Source organism: Pithys albifrons, chromosome 2, assembly GCF_047495875.1.
Source record: "Pithys albifrons albifrons isolate INPA30051 chromosome 2, PitAlb_v1, whole genome shotgun sequence".
NCBI lineage: Eukaryota > Metazoa > Chordata > Aves > Passeriformes > Thamnophilidae > Pithys > Pithys albifrons.
This window is the reverse complement of record NC_092459.1, coordinates 78,946,395-78,965,409: the sequence shown is the minus strand read 5'-3', so window position 1 is coordinate 78,965,409 and position 19,015 is coordinate 78,946,395. Positions and strand designations below refer to the sequence as shown.

Below are 19,015 nucleotides of genomic sequence, written 5' to 3'. Positions count from 1 at the left end.
AATTATCTTATTGAATCTTCTTCCTGGTATTGTCTTCATTTGGAAAGAAGTAGATATTTTAATCATTAAGCCTATAGCAAAAATCTGATAATAATTTTCCTTCTTACGTGAGAATTTCTTTATCAGTAGCTGAGTAGTATGGGAGTAGTGTGTACTCTTCTAACAAGTGTAGACATATTTTTACATTGATCTCTCAGTCCCATTGCTTAAAACAAACATGCAGATGCTTCAGAACAAACTGGAAGGATTTGTATATATATACCTATACTTAAGAGTATATTATTCAGATACCTACATAGTTGTGTTTTATTGTATTAGACTTCAACCTAAGGCCCTAAGGGAGCAGGAATGTTCTTTTCCCAATAATGAACAGCAGGCTAGAATTTTGCAGAGCAATACTGACAATGACTTGAAACAAATAGGACTTCAAAGTACCAGATTATGTGTTCTTGAGAAGGAATTAACTTTGCTTTCCATGTGCCACCTTTGACAATGGTGATTGTTTACTGTATTGTTCTTTCTATTTCTATACTTCTGGTAAATATAACCAACAGCTGCTTTAAGATATTCCTTAGAATTTATTGCTGTGATCATCATCAGTATGAAATTGAGTTTGAAAATTCTACTCTGTTACTTCTGTGTTAAGTCCTTACAGAAAAATAATATCAGGTAGAACATAATCTATTGGCTTCAAGACAATAAACTTTGCTATAAAGATTTTTTTTTTAATTAAGAAGCCATCAAGAATAAAATAAAACTGAGGCTGTGGTCTTTAAAGTGCGGAAGAAAACTGTGATACATTGGAGGTCAATCATGGTCTCAAACATCTCTGTATAATTCTTTCATCAATATTTTGGCTTAAGTTCTATAGATCCACATAAAGGAAGAGAATGACTCAGAGTATTTGTTTAAACCAAAATCTTTGCATGAATATAATTAAATATTCACAGAACAGTCTGGCAAGAAAGAGAATTATTATTGCATACATGCAAACAATATTATCATATTTTCATATATGGATTCAGTGAGTCATACAGTGCAAAAAACTTGACCTTCAGCAGAACAGGAAGTTAGATGTATATAAATGTAATATAAAGAGCAGTCATTCTAAGCCTCCTCCCCTAGATCCACAGTTACCTTTTATCCTGGTGAGAGTATTTGAAGGAAAAGGTTTATTTTTAAGCTCACGGGGCTTCATTCTACTCAGTGTTTAATATAAACAAGAGAGATGGCATATGGTTTAGGGACTTACTGATGAGGTAAATGGAAAGGAATCATAGAGTGATTGAGGCTTCAGTTATTGTATTGGCTTGTCTCTGCATAAGCAGCAATCAGAAGGACTAAATCTCTGAGGGCTTCATTTGCAGAGAATAGTACTCACAAGACTGCTAGTCATTGAATTCTCCACAGCTGCTGGCCTGCTTCTGTCTCAGGCATGGGAAATCAGCACCTCTGCTAGTGTGATAGTTGGACTGAAGGAAAGTACAGACTAGAATTATCTGCACTGTGGATCACTGAGAGTACTGTAGCTACACTGCTGTAAGCTTTTCTTGCAGAGGTTTATAGCCTACATGTTTGGACATGAAGCTTCAACGAGGCCTAGACTGTAAAATTTTATCAGTTTATTTACATAAGTTAAGAATTTGGCACTTATTTGACAAACATGTATGAAATAACCTCATTTCCTCAAGTGTTGCTCAGTCTGTCTCTGCAGTGCTTGGATTGTTTGCTGTTCTGTGGTACCTTTTGCATTGCTATTCCTATGCTAACAATGATAAAACAAGGAAACGTCAACTGTTAATGTATAACATGAGAAAAAATTCATAGCAGTGTCAACCTGTTAACTGGAGTTATAACGGCAAAATTCATGTGATCACAACTCCACGTACCCCACCAAAATAAGGTTAGTATAAAATCTGTTACTGAAGCTGTTAACTTGGGAGTTGAAGACAGCATACTCAGTCGGGAGAAAGGTTTGCCTGTATATGTGTGAATTTTGCACTAGAATAGATGTTCAGGTGCTTTGGAAATAGTACTCTGAGTATTGGAAAGGATTCACAAATTTCTGAATATTTTAATGGAAAGAGACAACTGCACACCTGCCAGCACTGAAAAGTTCAGAAGCCATCCCTGCAGAGAAATCTCTGCAATACAAAGAACTGACCTACAAAAAACAGACTAGCTATAACAATGTTCTCCATGCACTTCATGTTTTGTTTTCCAAAGGGTGACACATTCCCTCCTGACAGTATTACTTCCAGTTTGTTTTAAACAACCTTCTGTTGCACAGAAATGGATAAAAGCAGTGGAGATTGTCTTCATTTGGACAAATGCCCTTTTACAGACAAAAATTATACTTTTTCAGTTATTATTCTTGTCTTCAGGAGGCAAGAGTATAGTTACATCTGCTTTTCTAAATAATGTGAAAAAAAATAATTATCATTCTTTGACCTACTTGGGTGTTAATTAGGTTAGTTTATGTGATATCAATTTAATTCTAAGAAGACGTATCTAAATATTAATTGCCTTATTAAGAGAGGAATTTTTTCATTAGTCTTAATAAGGAAAAACAGAAACAACTGTATTGCCTTTTCCTGGTAAATTAAACCTGTGACCAAAGAAGGAGCTGAATACCTGCTAACCACCTTCTTCTATCTCAGAGTAAATAGATATGAGGGGCCCAAATAAGAAAAGTGAGCTGCACCTTAGAAATCAGGCCGTCCCTGGGCTGGAAATTACTCTCAGAGACCTTTCATCCATGTCCACATATGTTGTTCCTGGTGAGGAATGCCTGACTTGCCCTCTTAACTTGTAAGCTTCTGTAACAGCATCCCAGGAAAAATATGTTGATTTCCTCTACAAGTTCCAAATGCAGACTGTATCTCAATGGTAATAGTGAAATATAATCTTCCTGATATCTTTTGGCTTTAAACAAACTTCTAGGATACTTGAGACTAGTAATAGTCACACTTCCATTTTTAAATAGGATTAATTCATGATTTAACAAAAATTAATTTTCAGAGATGAGGGTTAGGTGTTGCTGTTGTTTTGTAACTTTTAAGATGAAAGGCACAAATAGCTGAGTAAAAGTGTGAAAATGGGAACAGTTTTTTGTGAAAGCATGTCTGGTGAAGATAGCAGCAAAACTCATGGATCTTGGTAACATGAAGGTGTGGATTGTGATTTATTCTCCTGTTCTACCATTGGGAACACTTCCTTGACAAATGCTTTTAACCTCTCTGGCTTTGCTTTCCCATGCCTAAATTTTGGATAAAATTATATAGCAGTCACTTTAAGGATCTTGAAATATCTTTGCTCAAAATAGCTTAGAGTGTGAAGTGTTGTGGTTCTTCAAGTCTCAGGTGGAATTTCATCTCTTTGAATCAGCCTTGCCCGCCTAGCTTCCTCTTGACTCAGTCCTGGGCCTCTGGCCATTCTGAATACTGAGTCTTTGGCTGAACATCACAGCTCTTCAGCCACTCTCCAGAGCATTGCTGGATCATCTGCTGTGCCTTGAGGGAAGAATTTTATTTGAAGCCAGATTTTAGAAACAAGAAAGAAACAGGTTATCTTATTCAGCATCTGGCAGATTTTCCTTGGCAATTGCGGGTGCTATGACTAATTCATTGTCTCTTCAGCTCAGGCTCAGCGTATACAGGCTCTGTTTAGGTTTCAGAGGGAAAAAGGTTTCCGATCCATGTCCCTTTGCCTGCCTCATCAGTGCCCTTTTACTTTTTTAACTCCTTGCTCAGACACACTTTGCCCCACGCTGCTTTCCATGCTCATCCACTTTTCAGGAGTCACAGAGACAAAATCTTGTTTCCAAATTCATCAACCTCTTGTTTAATGATTTTGAGCTAACCACGGAGCACTACTTGCTGGTGTCCTTCCTCTATGGGCTTGACAGTGTTAGACTAGCAATCTTACCCCTTTCCTGTACCAGGAGATCATTTGTGTCAACAGCAGTGACCGTAAAACAGAATTAATTCTGCCAACCACCATGCAAAGCATTTGAGATTATACAAAACTACTTTTCAGCAAAGACTTGATTTCTTCAGGTTGTAAAGGCTTACTTGTGCCTGTGAGAAAAATAGTATTAACATGCAAAGGTTTAGAAGTGATTTGAATATTCCCTCCCTATCCAAGTAATTGGATTTTAAAAAATTCCATGAAGTAGGGCAGCTTCAGAGGTAACAACTCTTTTCTTATCACTATCAACAAGGGGTAGCTGAAAGATGTTAATGATTTCCCTCCTTGGTAATACAGTTTGATGCATAGAAATGAATCAGGTTTCATAAAAGCTGATAGGCAACACTGATTTTTACAAGTGGCTGTTTCATTAACTCAGATATTATTATTGATTAATTTGTAGTAGAGCCAAGGCAGATCTATTTGTTTTATCACAAGATTGCTTACGATGCATAGCAGCCACTGCTGCCTATTTGTTTATTGCAGAATGTGTGCTATATTACAGGATTTTGTTTCATATGACTTTATTGACAGGAAGATTATGGATTTCTGTGGTTATGTTTACTTAATGATATTAATATATAAAGCAAGAGAACCAATATGCCTTTGTGTTTACAAATGCAGTTTTCTGTCAATGGTATAAAGATCTTTGTAACAGCCTGTTTTGTTCTGAAGGCTTAAATGTTTCCACAATCATACCTGCAGTGCTAGATAAGCCTTATTTCTCTAGCTCCTCACTTGTCCTGGCTGCCGATTCAAATTACATCTACAATTAGACAAAGTGCTTCAAAAGTATGCTGATAAAAATTAGCACCCTTATTTCTGCCTGGGCTGATAAACAGTACTTGACTTTCCCCAAACTGTTCTACCACCCACCTTCCTTCAGCTGTAAGTGGGATGTCATGGCAAAATGACAAATGTTCCCTGTTTGATACCCCTTCATGATGAACTGCTTCATATTTCCTTTTGAGGAAAAGGAAAACTCTCTAGTATGACTCCTTTAGTTTTTCTATATTTCACAAAACCCTCCAACAACTCTTGGTATTTCATAATCTTCTTTTTGAACATGGTGGTGTTGTTGTGATACCGCATGTAATAGCAAATCCATAGCTTTCCTGAGTAAATTCTTCACTTATGGGCTTCTGGATCATGAAACAAGGCCCACGGAATGTGTAATATTTGTGCAATAGGAATATATGATATTGCAATGGGTGTAATAATTCTCCTACAGTGTACTTGGCATATGTGATTTGTAACAGATAGTTAAACTAAGCTTTTTTTTGCAAAGTCCAGCTATAGAGAAGATAATTTATGTGAGCAGAGCCTCCCTGCATTGCTGTAGGACTTTTTTAATAGATCAGATGAGAACAGGCAGCTTTCTTCTTTGCACATGCCTCCTATTCTTATTTCTGACCTCAGTCTATAACACCAGGGGTCTTCTCATCAGACTGTTCTTCCAAATCTTTCTATGTTGAACAAGGCAAGTCATCCTCCACAGTTCTTCATGGATAACCTCTCTAGCAAATTCTTCTAAGACATTGTTAAATATCTGGGATGTGAAAATGTGTGGAAACTTTTGAAAGTGAAGTGGAAGCATCACATGAATTATGATCACAGGTTATATGATTAAACTGTTTTAGGTCTGCAACAAGGGACAAAGAAAAATTCATATTAAGACCAGAAATTTGTGACCATTAATACCAAACAATTAGGCAAGAAAATGTGAAATATTTCTTTGGAATAACATCAGTCATATTAACTACATGCAAATTTATTGCTGATGTTTTTTTCTTTACAATCACAACATTGAAAAAATCCTTTAATCAGAAACTGATTTTCTTGTCATGCTTTTTTTTTCAGTGTCTAGGGTTTTTTAAAGCTTTTTTTTCTTGATAATTTGGACTTTGTTTCTGTGTAAATCTTGTCCCTTATCCCTATCTTTTGTGCATGGTTTTGGAAGAATTTTTCTTGTCTCTGCCCACATCAATACCATTTCCTGCTTTGAAAGTGAATAATAGATATCTACTCTTTGAGTACAACTTTATCAGCAGCTGTAGCTGCTTTTGAGCACATATCTTCTGGTGATACTATAAATCTTTACTTGCTGGTAAGAAAGTAATGTATAACTTTGCCTTGGACAAAATACATAGCATCTACTGTTTATTTGTCATTGACTAGGCATTTTACACTGGTATTGAAAAATTCCAGTATTAGTAACCTTTAGCTTTTAAAGAGTAGAAAAAGTGTGTTAAAATTGTTCAATCTAGACTGTAGAGCTAGAAAGATTTTAAAACAGAAAATTTCAGCTTTTCCCCTTTTCTGGAAAAAGTAGTTCTTCCACTTGCTGTAGTCTTCTGAAGCTCCTCTTCCTTATGTGAGCAAGAATTTCATCATAACATGTACATACGCATATAAATCACAGTACCAATGAACCAGGAGTCATTCTTTAGTTTGGTGAGGCTGCTTTTGCTTTTTCACAAATAAACGCAGTTTACCCACATGAAAACACAATAAATCCTTAAGTATTCTGTGCTGCATTTCATCAGCCTTCTAACCTGAACTGTCTGACCTCATAAAAATTTCTCCCTTCCTGGTTTGTGTTTTGTTTTGTTTTTCTGTTGTTTTGTTTTGGCTTTTTTTTTTCCCCCTGTGCTTTGCCCTGTAGTCTTATCTTCATGTCCAAATAAATTTTGGGCATCTTTGCAGAGCTGATTGCAGGCAGATTTGAACTTTGTTCCCTCCAGCAGCCATCTGGCTGGAGGCCATCCCTGGCCACGCTGCAGTGCCTGAGCTGATGAGCTGTACTTTCCAGCAAGTGCCATTAAATGCACCCGAGCGCCAGGCAGGCAGGGTCAGGGCTGCAGTTCAGAGGTGGCTTGTGCATGCCCTGTTGAGAGCAACAGCAAGGAGAGCTCATGCCTGCATGGCATTCCCTGGGCAGCAAGACCTTTATCTGACCACAGTGTCTCCCTCCTTCTGGAGGCTCAAACAAGGAAGTCATTTAATAATCTTCTGAATTTATCTTCAGTAGTGAACCCCTTTGTCATATTGTAATGTTTGCCTTTTACTGGGGTTTCTTTTTGACTTACCTTATTATACATTATTGAAACCTTTTATTTTGGCTTATCATGTGCTTCACTAATTAAAACTCGTGTTTGTTTTAACTTTTCTGCCTTTATCTCGCTGGCACAGGAAGGCTTGGACTCATCCTTAGTAGCATTATTTTGTGCTTTTTCCATGACTTCTTCTCCATGTCTAGTTCATTGGAAATTGCCAGTGCAGTTACGCTGTCCTGTCACTGCACTTTCTCTCAAGAGGTACTCAGACATTTCATAGTCTCTTTCAAAACCTGCCATCTCCCATCCCTTCGTCCCTTGGTTACTTTCCCAAGAGACCTTCTCTGCCTGTTCTCTGAGCCTGCTGGCCCTCATGCTGCTGTGCTTGTCTTTGAAGAATGCCAGTCCCATCCTGCAGTCACTTTCCTTCCAAGCACTTCACACCTGCAAAGTCTTGGCTATGTATTTTCTACTGGAAAAAATCTATTTTGTCTGTTCCCCTTTAAGTTTTTTCAGCTTCAAAGAGGAAAAAGTGTCCTCGGTGCATTTTTACATTTCTTGTCACTGGTTTGAACTGAGTTGTTTTGTTTAGAAGCAGGTCCTGACATTAGGATGCACATTTTTATCCTTCAGAAAAGCCTTGGCCACCTCTGCCTCCAGCAAGCTAAAGTGCCAACATTTCACAACACTGAAGATCGTGTCCTCTTTTTCATATTCTGTTTAGTGCCCACACTGCCTTCACTGCAGAACTGCAAGTTCCAATAAAAGTTAAATGTGTTATTTCAACTAAAAACTAGAAGCAGTAAGCTGGCCAGGCCTAGCTTTCCGTTATGTACAAAACAGCAGAGTCCTCTTTTAACATCTTTAACATGTAGTCATTAATATATAGTGTTTCCTCATAGTCTGAAGTGAAATGAGTGGTGAAAGCAATTTTGTGATTTTCTCTAAAACCAGAAGATGGAATTTATTCTTTAATCTCAGCTGGGATGGCAGTATATGTAATTTGTCAAGAGAAATCCTAAGTATTTATGAGGAGCTTTAATATGGATTTTGCAGCAAGTACATCCACAACTGGAAGAGTTTCAACTGAGGTGCTGCCTGAGCAGATGTGGTTTCTATGTATTTAGTAACCCTCACTTCATACGTTTTTCAGGAGCTTAGCTTTAACAGAGGTTAAAGTTACTGTTAGCAGAAAAATTGATGTAGCCATGCTTTTCTTTGTGGTCCTCTCTGGAGATAAACTTCATGCCTCTAAGGAAAGACTGTTCTCCCTTCCTGAGTTTGTAAACTGTATATTTCAATGATGGTGACTTTTTACTTTACATGACTCTCACTGTTAAATTACTTCTATTGCTTCTCACTTCAGAATTTGCTGAGTACAATTTATACTTTAGGGGTTCCTCCTCTTGCATTTGTGCTTACAGGTGCTTTTACTGGCCACTTTGATTTTTGTGGCATTGTGAAGGAATGGTTTTTCAGAGAATTACTTATTGTTGTTCCCTTACAAAGTATGAAACAATTTGCAAGAAACACTTCTCCGCCTTTGAAGTTGGCTTGAGACAGTTCCTTTTTTACCCTCAAGCCCATTGCTGTTGCTTGCTACATAGCATGTTCTAAATTGCTTCTACTAAAGTTGATGGGTCAATGTTACAATAGTGAGAGATTTTTCACAATATCTATTTAATTTGACAGTTGGTGTGAATGTGTCAACCCTCAGCCCTGTTGGTTTCCACATTAACACTAAAACAATTTTGAGTGGAGTGGCAGCAGAGAGGTTTTCATTTTTGCAGCTGGGAGATCTTTGAGAATAAACAATGAGAAACAGAAAGTAAAGCAGGTTTTCCTAAAGAAGCACTTGTGTTTTTAAATACCACTCCAACCAGTGCACACATTTAATGAGTTTAATTGAACTGCTCAAATATTATATAATTCTCTGTATCTATATGTGTGTGTGTGTACATAGATAAATCAATCACAAAATATTCTGAGTTGGAAGGAACCCACAAGGATCACTGAGTCCAACTCTTAAGTGAATGGCCCATACAGGGCTTATGTGGTATGTAAAAAAGGCTATAATTATTTACATTTTAACAAAAACTTACTATTTTAAAAATGAAGTTATTGTTTGAAAAATGCCTATATGGTCTTATATTCTCCATTTGGTAGAAGTGAATTATTTTAACAATGCATATATAAGTTTTTATAAACATAGAGTTGAAGTAATTTTTGGTATTTTTATTTCCTTTCCCTTAAAAAGATCACATTTTAAATCACGATTGGTAAACAATTAGAAAAAAATTAGACTTTAGCAACTTTGTGTAAACTGGATGTTTTCAAGTAGCATTTTTGAACAAATGATTCTTAGGAAAGAATACTAATTTGTAATAATGAAAACTCCAAAATCAAGAACTGAATGAAACTCAAAGGATCTTCAGTCTTTACACTTTCTAAAACTTACTCTTCAGGACATGTGAGAGGTGTGTTTCTAGGAAAGATGTAAAAGACAACCTTGCTAACTAACCTTGTGGGTTTTGTTCCTCTAACTTTGAGAATAAAAAGAACACTTTATTATTCTTCTTCGATGTCATTCTGACATTAGTGTGATAAACAAGTGTACAAAGTAATTTTCTGCTTTGATGCCTACTTCAAAATTGTCAACAATATGAGAGAGCTACTGTAAATATAAATTCATTCTGAAAACCAGTATCAATCCAAGGACTGTATAATGTTTGCATTCTCTAACTTGAGTTCCCTACTTTGTTTTTTTGTCTATAGACACCCTATTTTTGGCCATCAAATTGTTGGGAGCCGGAAAACACAGATTATGGTCAGTGTAGAAATCTTTCTTATTTCTTTTGGAAATTATGCATTATATGAATGAACTCGTCATTGAAGTCTGTCTTGTTCAATCATCCCAATGTTTTAAACATAATTGTATATCATATACTACTTGTGCAAGAACTGTTGATATTGAAGTGAATGTGTTGTTACCTTTTGGAAAGTTTATCAAAAATTTAACAAAGTCAGATTTTTTGAGTCAATTTGAGGAGAAAAGATGCAACACCTCCCCACCGCCCCCAAAACCAAAACTCAAACTTCATCAAAACCTATCTTGCCATTTACATCTTCTGTTTGCTCCAGAAAATGTAAATATTTACAGTGACAAAATCTCAGTGAAGCAGAGTAAACTATATTGATGTCTGTGCAGTGGTTATTCTAAGATTCAGACCCAAAGTTGTGCCTAGTTTAGAACTCTTCTTTCAGATATACAAGACATGAAAAATGATTTATTATGAAAATTAATATGGTTCTAATATAAACTATATTATAAAATACCTTGTTTATTTGCCTGTGTCTTGAGGACTTATTAATAAATTATATATTATAATTACTGATGTGTGCTTAGCAAAATCTTAAGATAATAGGTAATAAAGTAAGAAATGTAATTAGAAAAATTATTTAAAAACCTATAACAAAATTAGGTGCTTCTGTACATCAAATTTTAAAGAAAATGGCCTAATTTTAAAGAAAATGGATCTGTGAGCAGTTTCCTGTTCATTCTAATCCAGGCTGTAACTACTGTGTTCATCTGAAGACCAGGTCACATATTTAGGTAACCGAGCATGTATGTGATAGCTTATGTTTTCAAAACCTCAAACCTTGAAACAATCTTTTTACAGCTTTTCAGAAATTTAAATGGGTGTTCACTTCTAATATGGATTCTACCTCGGCCCTTGGGAGCTGAGGACCTCAGGGATGGATGCTTACAACAGAAGCTTCATTGCTTTTTGGAGCAGACACAAATTGATTTCAAAAAAATTGCTAAATAAAACAATTTCAAGCTGAGACTCTCAGCAGAGATGAGTGCCTTCAAAGTAGGGTTTGAAAACAGTTTCCTCACCCTATAAAAGCAGAAAAATGTTCATTTTTTAAAAAATATTGATGTATGAGGATATCCAGTAAAGAGTTATTGAAAGCTACCAAGAAGTAATTCATACTACACCTGTATACTTAACCATTCCATATGAGGAAACTATAGTCACTGAAGAAGAAATGCTGGATTTATCATGTATTACAATGTTTTTCCTTTCCTTAATAGCGTTATTTACCTTTTTCCTAATATGTTAAAGATCAACAAGTGATTTATTAAGGTTTTAAGAGACATTGAATTGTTCAGCTGTAATGTGTAGCACATTACCAGGGGAATTTTAATAAATAGTTATATGCGTAACAGGTCTGAACTTGAAATCAGGACAAGAAAGTTTCTATTAATATTCTATAATCTAACATAGGAGACACTAACTTTCTAGTCACAGCTTTTTGGTAGATTGGTCAATGAATTATGTACCTTAGTCAGTAAATAGAAATCTTGTTCAGCTCAGTTTTTGCATGCCAGGAATACAAAATTAAACTTGGAATCGGTTTTTTCATCATGTGGGGAGGTTCCTTTGTTGAACAGTAAATGTACTCATTTGAGAGCTTTTGACATTTAAATATGTTCCAGTGGATTTAAGCTCTTCTGTTGCAGAGAGGAGAAGGGGAAGTCCCAACCCTGCCATCTCATTGCTCCTTCTGAGTCATGATCCAAAAGTGCAATTCTATAAGACACACACCTGAAGCTTCCCCACTCAACCGGGCCAGAGCTACCTAAGGTGGCTGTGTGTCACCAGAACTGGATAATGCTAGAGCATTTGCAGGAAAATAAACTTCTCAATAGTGTTATTATTAGGTTAGCATCTTCCCAGTCCCAGAAATTAGCATTTGCTTTGTACGCAGTGATGCTCAGAGGATTACAGGAAAATCAGATAATATTAAGAAACCAAAATAAATTTAAAGTAGGTTTGAAACAATTTGACAATATTAAACCTCAAATACACACCAAAGAGGTCCCACAGATCTTCACAGTAATTGTTACTTCCTAGAAAATATAATAAGTAGAATATATGTTGTTAAAGACATGCAAATGCAGTTCATTGTTTTCATGCATTGTGGTGCTCCCAGTTTCATGGACTTGTCATGAACAGCCTTGGAAATGCACCCTCTGAAACTGAGTGTGGCAGGCATGAGAAGTCTCTCATACAAGCAAAAAGTAGACTTTCTCTGTAATCTTGCTTTATCAAGTTATTAACAAAGCAAACCACTTTCTTTGGTATTAACCTAAATTTCGCATGCCTTTGAAAACACACTAGAATTTTATTTTAATTTTAAAATTAATCCCAACTATGCATCATTATTCAGCCATAGCTGGGCTACTGTCCAGAATGTAGCATACTGCCAGGAAAATAATTTATCTTAAACAAGAAATTAAATGAGATTGAGATACTGTATGTTAGTTTGCTATCAGAGCTAACTAAGAAAGAAATAATCTTTATGTCTTTGCGTAATGTGTAATACTTTCTCTAAAATGTAATTTGTTCTGTGTGAGGTTGTAATATCCAATATTTTCCTTGAAAGAAGTATTTATCTGAAGAAAATATGAATAAAAAAGACATGAGAACAGAATCTTCCAAAATGTCAAAAAACTACAGATGCATTCTCATCATAAAGCTGTAGTGCAATGCTGTCTTTGTAGCAAAAACAGGGCTTGGATTAATTTACTATGTCAAAATGGAATCAGAGTAGCCTTTTGATGGTAACTTTCAAAGTATTGACTATGATCATTGTGAGGTTACTATGAAATGGCTAATTTTCATAAAGTGCTGGAAATTCTCCCTCCTTTTTCTTGAAAATCTTGCTTTAAGAGCTGTCGAGAGATGCCTCAAATTGCAAATAATTTTTACCAAGGCAGGTTCTGAGGTTTCATCAGCTGAAGAAACCCATTTTAATGCCATATGTCCAGGCAAGACATGCTGTTCTGTGTAGAATCCCATTGATTTCAGTGGAGTTTTATTAGTGAAAATAAATAATAATAATCTTAGAATCATAGAATCGATTGGGTTGGAAAAGACCTCTGAGATCATCAAGTCCAACCCTTGGTCCGACTCCGGTCCATTTACCAGATCATGGCACTCAGCACCACGTCCAATCTCAGTTTAAAAACCTTCATGATAACAGTTATTAAGGTGAGTGTATTTCAAATCACTTTGCTCTTCCAATGAGTTAAGTCATGTTGCTGAATTACGATTTGGTTTTGTAAGAAATGGAATTGGATCTTAATTCAGGAAAAGCTCACTCTTGAAATGAACACAGCTAATGGCTGAGCATGTGACCTACCTGTAATTAGCTTTTCTTTTCTTACAGATGTAATTTTGTAATTGACAGATTTTTTTTTCTGGCGTATTATAAACAGATCATGTCATTAAAATTAAATAAATATGGAGACTTGTTAAGATAATTGCATCCCAGAAAGGGAGAATATAGTGCCACACATGAAATTGTTATTCCATATGAATTTGGCCTCAGTTCTCATGAGATTCGTCAGGTTCTCTTGGTGGTTTAGTTACTCTCACAGCTGTTGCAAATTTGAGGAATTTAGTCCCTTACTACTATTATATTTTTTCTGAATAAGTAAAAATTATGAAAGGTTAGGGAGAATTTCCATTCACAACAAAATAGCAATTATTTGGGGGGGGTTGTTTCTTTTTTTTTTAATTCCTTAGGCTGCAGCCTAAGGAAACAATTTAGCATAGTTGTGACAATGTAAGAGACTTACAAGAATTTCAAATGTATACCATAAGGAGAATTGGTAATTTTTGCTCATTTTCTTTTGTTGATAGTTAGGCTCAAAAGTATCTGTGGCATACAGACCTTTTCTCACAGTTAACTGCTTATTTAAAAGAAAAGAAGCATGTTCGAAGGAGAGGAGGAGTAAAATTTAGAAAGTGCCACAGTCACAGTCTTAAGGAGCCACCTATGTATTTGCAACAGGATGTTTGAGCCTTGTAATTTCATTGGTGTGCATTTCTCCCAAATGACTTGAAAATGGAGGAGTGCTACAGAATCTAGATGAGCTATGGAGAACACTGTAAATAACTGATAATGCAACATGAGTTCAAGATCTTATGACTATGTGATCTTTATATGATACTAAATGAGACTATTTTCCTATATATTCAAAGCAAATTCTAAAATTCTTCTGCTGTGAAGGAGGGCAAGTTCTGAAAATGTAACATATTTTTAGTAGCCTTTCAGGTAAAGTCACATACTATAAAGGCATCTTCTAGGGAATTAGAGCAATCACAGGGGATAAAGTGGGGGAAGTCTTAATTAATTTCTCCCTGTAAAAGTGTTAAATACCTGTCTCGATATGTGCTGCAGTTCTTTAGATAGTCATGACTTTGTTATCCAGCCTGGGCACCAGTAAGATAAGGAAGCCATTTACTTTTGCTATGTCAAAGCTATTGTCTCATTTTTATGAAAGCACAATTCTTTCCTTACTAAAGTTACTTGATAATCAGCTAAGTCATTCCAAACAAAGCTTCTTTCCTAATGATGCCTTCTTATTGCTTAAAAGCAATCTGACAGAGTTCTCTCTGTGTTCAGCCTCTGCTGCTCTGTTCTAAACGTGAGCCATCACACCTGCCTCATCTCCCTCTTCTCTCCCAAACTTGCAGTCATGCTAAAAGGTATAAAGAGCACAAAAAGGAACTTCAAGCATTTATTATGTTTTTCAAATGTTGAAAATTTTCATGTAATTTTCTCCTTAGAGTTTATTGCTGACATATTTTATATGCCTGGCTTTAAATCCCTCTGCGGATTTTCAATTAGTCCCTGAATTTTCACTCTCATCTATCTTGCTATACCCTATACCATGGAGTAACTGCCTAGGAGAACTGTACAGAGAACACATTATGTATTTTCTTTGCCCAAATACTTGCAACAACTTATTAGTACATGATTTCCATTTGAGGAAATATTGAGTCCTATTGCTTACCTGAACTCTGCTGGAACAGTGCATGTGCTCAGCATCTCTGGAAATCAAGCCATAACTTTGAGTCAATAACTTGGGGAAAAAATGGTAGCAGAGCAGCACTTTTGATATAAATTGTCAGATATGAATGAAAATTTATTTGTTAAAATTTATGCCATGAGAATAAGGAGGAAATTACTCAGATAGTGTAAATAGTTTCTGGAGAGCTCTGCTGTTCTATAATCTTCAATCTTGATGGTCAGTTCCTACTTTTTCAACAGCTAATGTCAGAAAAATTATGTCAGTAATGACTCCTGCAAGCAATTCTATGAGGTCCTTACTAGAGATTCCTCCTTTAAGGACCTGTGTCTCAAAATTTTCTGGATTTCTAGGTGAGATAAGAAACAGACTCTTTCCACCCATCTCAAGTAATGTCCTAAATTGTTGCTAAGACTGGATTTTAATTCGTTATGTGAGTGACTTTGCTTTGTAAACCTCCATATACAGAACATGTTGACCAAGATCTTGGTGGCTGGACTAAGTAAGGAGTACAGTCTAACAAGAAGAACAGTCCCTCAAGAAATATGTGGCTGGTACCAGTGCTTGGTATGCATAAAATTTAATCTGGGCAGATCCGAATCAAATGAGTTTTAGGAAAGATACATGCATTAGCAAAAAGATGGAAGAGGTTACCTCTGGTACTTTTTCCCACTGTGAATTCACACACGATTCTGCTTCTCTGCAGAGATACATAAATCACTCATTAGAAGCTATCTCTGTCATATAAGTGATGAATTGAAAGTCTCACTTCAAGAAGCATGTCCTGAATTTTGTTCTGATTCTTGCTAATTCTGACATTGACAAACCACTGCAGTGAGGCCTCAGTAACCAGGAGGCATTTCCTGAAAATGTTTTCCTGTTATCCCATCACTTTAGAGTTTTGTGCTTACCTGAATTTTTCTTTATAATATGCGGAGCATGGAAAATATCTCTGGCCAATGCATTTGTATGGATACATATAAAAAATTAACTGATCTAAGTACAGGTTTCTGCGGCATTATGCTAAAAGCATTGATAATCTACCTCTACGTCCCCTATAAATAAAAATAGCATCTCTTATATAATTCTGAGTTTCATAAATGTAACTTGGAATTTTCAGAATTGCTTTCAAATTACCATGCTGAGTAAACTAAATAGGTATCATAACATATCCTGAGTTTGAAGGGCACCACAGGCATCACTGAGGTCCTGCACAGGACCATCTCCAAGAATGACACCATGTGCCTGTCCAAATGCTGCTTGAACTCTGTCAGGCTTGGTGGTGTAACCACTTCCCCAGGGAGGCTGTTTCAGTGCCCAACCAGCCTCTGTTCCTAATAGCCAATGTAATCCTTTGACACTGTCTCCCATAACACTCCTGAAGAAGCTGGCAGCCCATGGCTTGGACAAGTGTACCCTCTGCTGGGTTAGGAGCTGGCTGGAGGGTCAGGCCCAGAGAGTGCTGGTGAACGGATCTGCATCCAGCTGGCGGCCGGTCACTTGTGGTGTTCCCCAGGGGTCTGTGTTGGGTCCAGTTTTGTTCAACAACTTTATTGATGATTTAGATGAGGGGATTGAGTCAGTCATTAGCAAATTTGCTGATGCCACCAAGTTGGGAGGGAGTGTCGACCTGCTTGAGAGTAGGAGGGCTCTGCAGAGGGACCTGGACAGGCTGGAGAGATGGGCTGATTTCAGTGGGATGAAATTCAACAAGGCCAAGTGCCGGGTCCTGCACAACAACCCCATGCAGCACTATGGGCTGGGGACAGAGTGGCTGGAGAGCAGCCAGGCAGAAAGGGACCTGGGGATTTGGATTAACAGGAAGCTCAACATGAGCCAACAGTATGCCCAGTCCTGTATCAAGAATAGTGTAGCCAGCAGGACCAGGGAAGTGATCCTTCCCCTATACTCAGCACCGGTGAGGCCACACCTTGAGTATTGCTTTCAGTTCTTGGCCCCTCAGTTCAGGAAAGATATTGAGGTGCTGGAGCGGGTCCAGAGAAGGGTAGCAAAGCTGATGAAGGGACTTGAGCACAAGTTCTATGAGGAGAGGCTGAGGGAGGTGGGGTTGTTTAGTCTGGAGGAGAGGAGGCTCAGGGGTGACCTCATCATTCTTAACAACTACCTGAAAGGAGGTTGTAGCCAGGTGGGTGTTGGTCTCCTCTCCCAGACAACCAGCAGTAGAACAAAAGGGCACAGGCTTAAACTCTCCCAGGAGAGGTTTAGGTTGGATACTAGAAAGAAATTCTTTACAGAGAGAGTAATCAGGCACTGGAATGGCCTGCCCAGAGAGGTGGTGGATTCTCCGTCCCTGGAGGTTTTTAAGATGAGACTGGATGTGGTACTTAGGATCAAAGGTTGGACTTGATGATTTCAGAGATCTCTTCCAACTCAGTTGATTCTATGATTCTAACTCTCCCCTGACAACTTCAGGACATTCCCTCAGGTCACCAAAAAGAAGAGATCAGTGCCTGCCCCTCTGCTTCCCATCATGAGGAAGTAGTGGACTGCAAAGACATTCTGCTCATTCTCCTGTACTCTAGGCTGACAAGCCAAGTGACCTCAGTTCCTCCTTATATGGCTTTCCCTCATCCCATCACCATGAGTGACCCAGATAAGAAAAGTGTGGAGGAATTAATGTTCGTGTCCTGCCATGATCACTGTGGCTTGTCTTCTCCAGCACCAGTGTCCCTGGAGCAGTAGTCTCTGTGCTTCTTTGAACCATAACCCTAATAGAGTTTTGGTGCTGAGGCTGAGCTCCTCGTCACTCTAGGTGGCCCAGATTACAGGGTGTGGAGGCAGCAATGTTAGCACCCTGCTCTGCTCTAATTCACATGCCTTTCCTCCGCCCCTCAGTATCCCTGGAGCTGTATGATTTCTGACTCTCCAAAATTATAACTATAATGGCATTATGATAATACCAAGAAGCATGAAATAATTCAATGGATGCAGTCTTAAATTATATTTGAGAGCTGGATATTCTTTATCTGATTCTATAGTTCATGTAGCTTGGGTAACCTGTCTTCCATAACTGTTTTTGTCACACTGATGGATTTTCTCGGGCCATCATCATCTGGGAACTTCTGCGTGTTGAAGATGAATTTGCTTTTTTCTAATTCTTGAGCTCTTTGATACTTTGAAATTGGGTTTCTTTCTTGCCCTTTGTTTATGTAAGAAAGCCCTCTGCTCAAGTACATCTATAATCAAATTGCTTTCCTTAAGTCTTATAGGAAAAAAATGGTCAAAGAATAAAAAGTAGAGGTAGGGAGGAGTGTTTCAGAAGTTATGGTTTTGACCATTTGGCAATTTAGTGCACATAAGCCGTCATGATTTGCCTTCTAACTTAATGTTATTAACATTAACTAAAGAGTGTAATTTTTTATAGGTACATGAGGCTGATTGGTGACCCATTTGTCCACCTCAGAATTCCCATAGATTTTTTTTAAGACTAAATGAAACTCAATAGCTGTTGAAAAGAGCAATTTTTTTCCTACTGAGAAAAAGCAGAGGCAACTTAAAGATGGCATAAACAGCCCAAGAAATTCCAGTGTTTCAAGAAGATAGTTAATTTCATGCTTTACATCCTACAGTCAAGTTTTGTGTGATCTTCCCATAATTCTCAATGTGATGCAGGCACTTGCATATACAGAGAGAACTGTCTGCCCACAGTGCATTTTGAAATTCAGACCTTGCAGTGCTTTCTGTTTTCTTTGCTCTTTAGATATGGGCTAAGGCTATACATACTGACTCTGAAATCAGAATTTTGACTCACAGAGAGTATATAAATGTAATCTGGCCTCAGTGGAGATAATGAGCGTTCACTGAAAGCACGCCCACCATCTGGGGTGCATCAAGCTGTAACACCACTGGCACTGGAACAATTATGTAAGGAGTTTAAGTTTGTGTACATGATGATGGGTGTGTAGGTGGCGTAATCTGTGGTCTGCAGAGGCCCAGTTGTATGTCCATTGAATTTAGCTGTGTTTTTTCTTCTGCTATGGTGAGAGGGGAGAATTTAGCCCATTTAGCAACAAGACAAAATTCCGCAGTGTATGTTTTGGGTGGAAGTTCTGGGTTTTTTTTCAGTAAACATGAGTAAAAT

At 37.4% G+C, this 19,015-nt stretch overlaps 1 protein-coding gene across 12 annotated transcripts in view; it reads left to right on the top strand.

The window, feature by feature from the left end:
• The window catches only part of RGS7 (regulator of G protein signaling 7), a 269,020-nt gene that overhangs the window by 184,640 nt on the left and 65,365 nt on the right, over positions 1 to 19,015 (top strand). For all 12 annotated transcript variants that reach the window (XM_071549622.1, XM_071549613.1, XM_071549612.1 and 9 more), the window contains one exon: positions 9,801 to 9,852. In XM_071549622.1, coding sequence (XP_071405723.1) covers positions 9,801 to 9,852 — 52 coding nt within the window. The remainder of the gene's footprint in view (positions 1 to 9,800; positions 9,853 to 19,015) is intronic.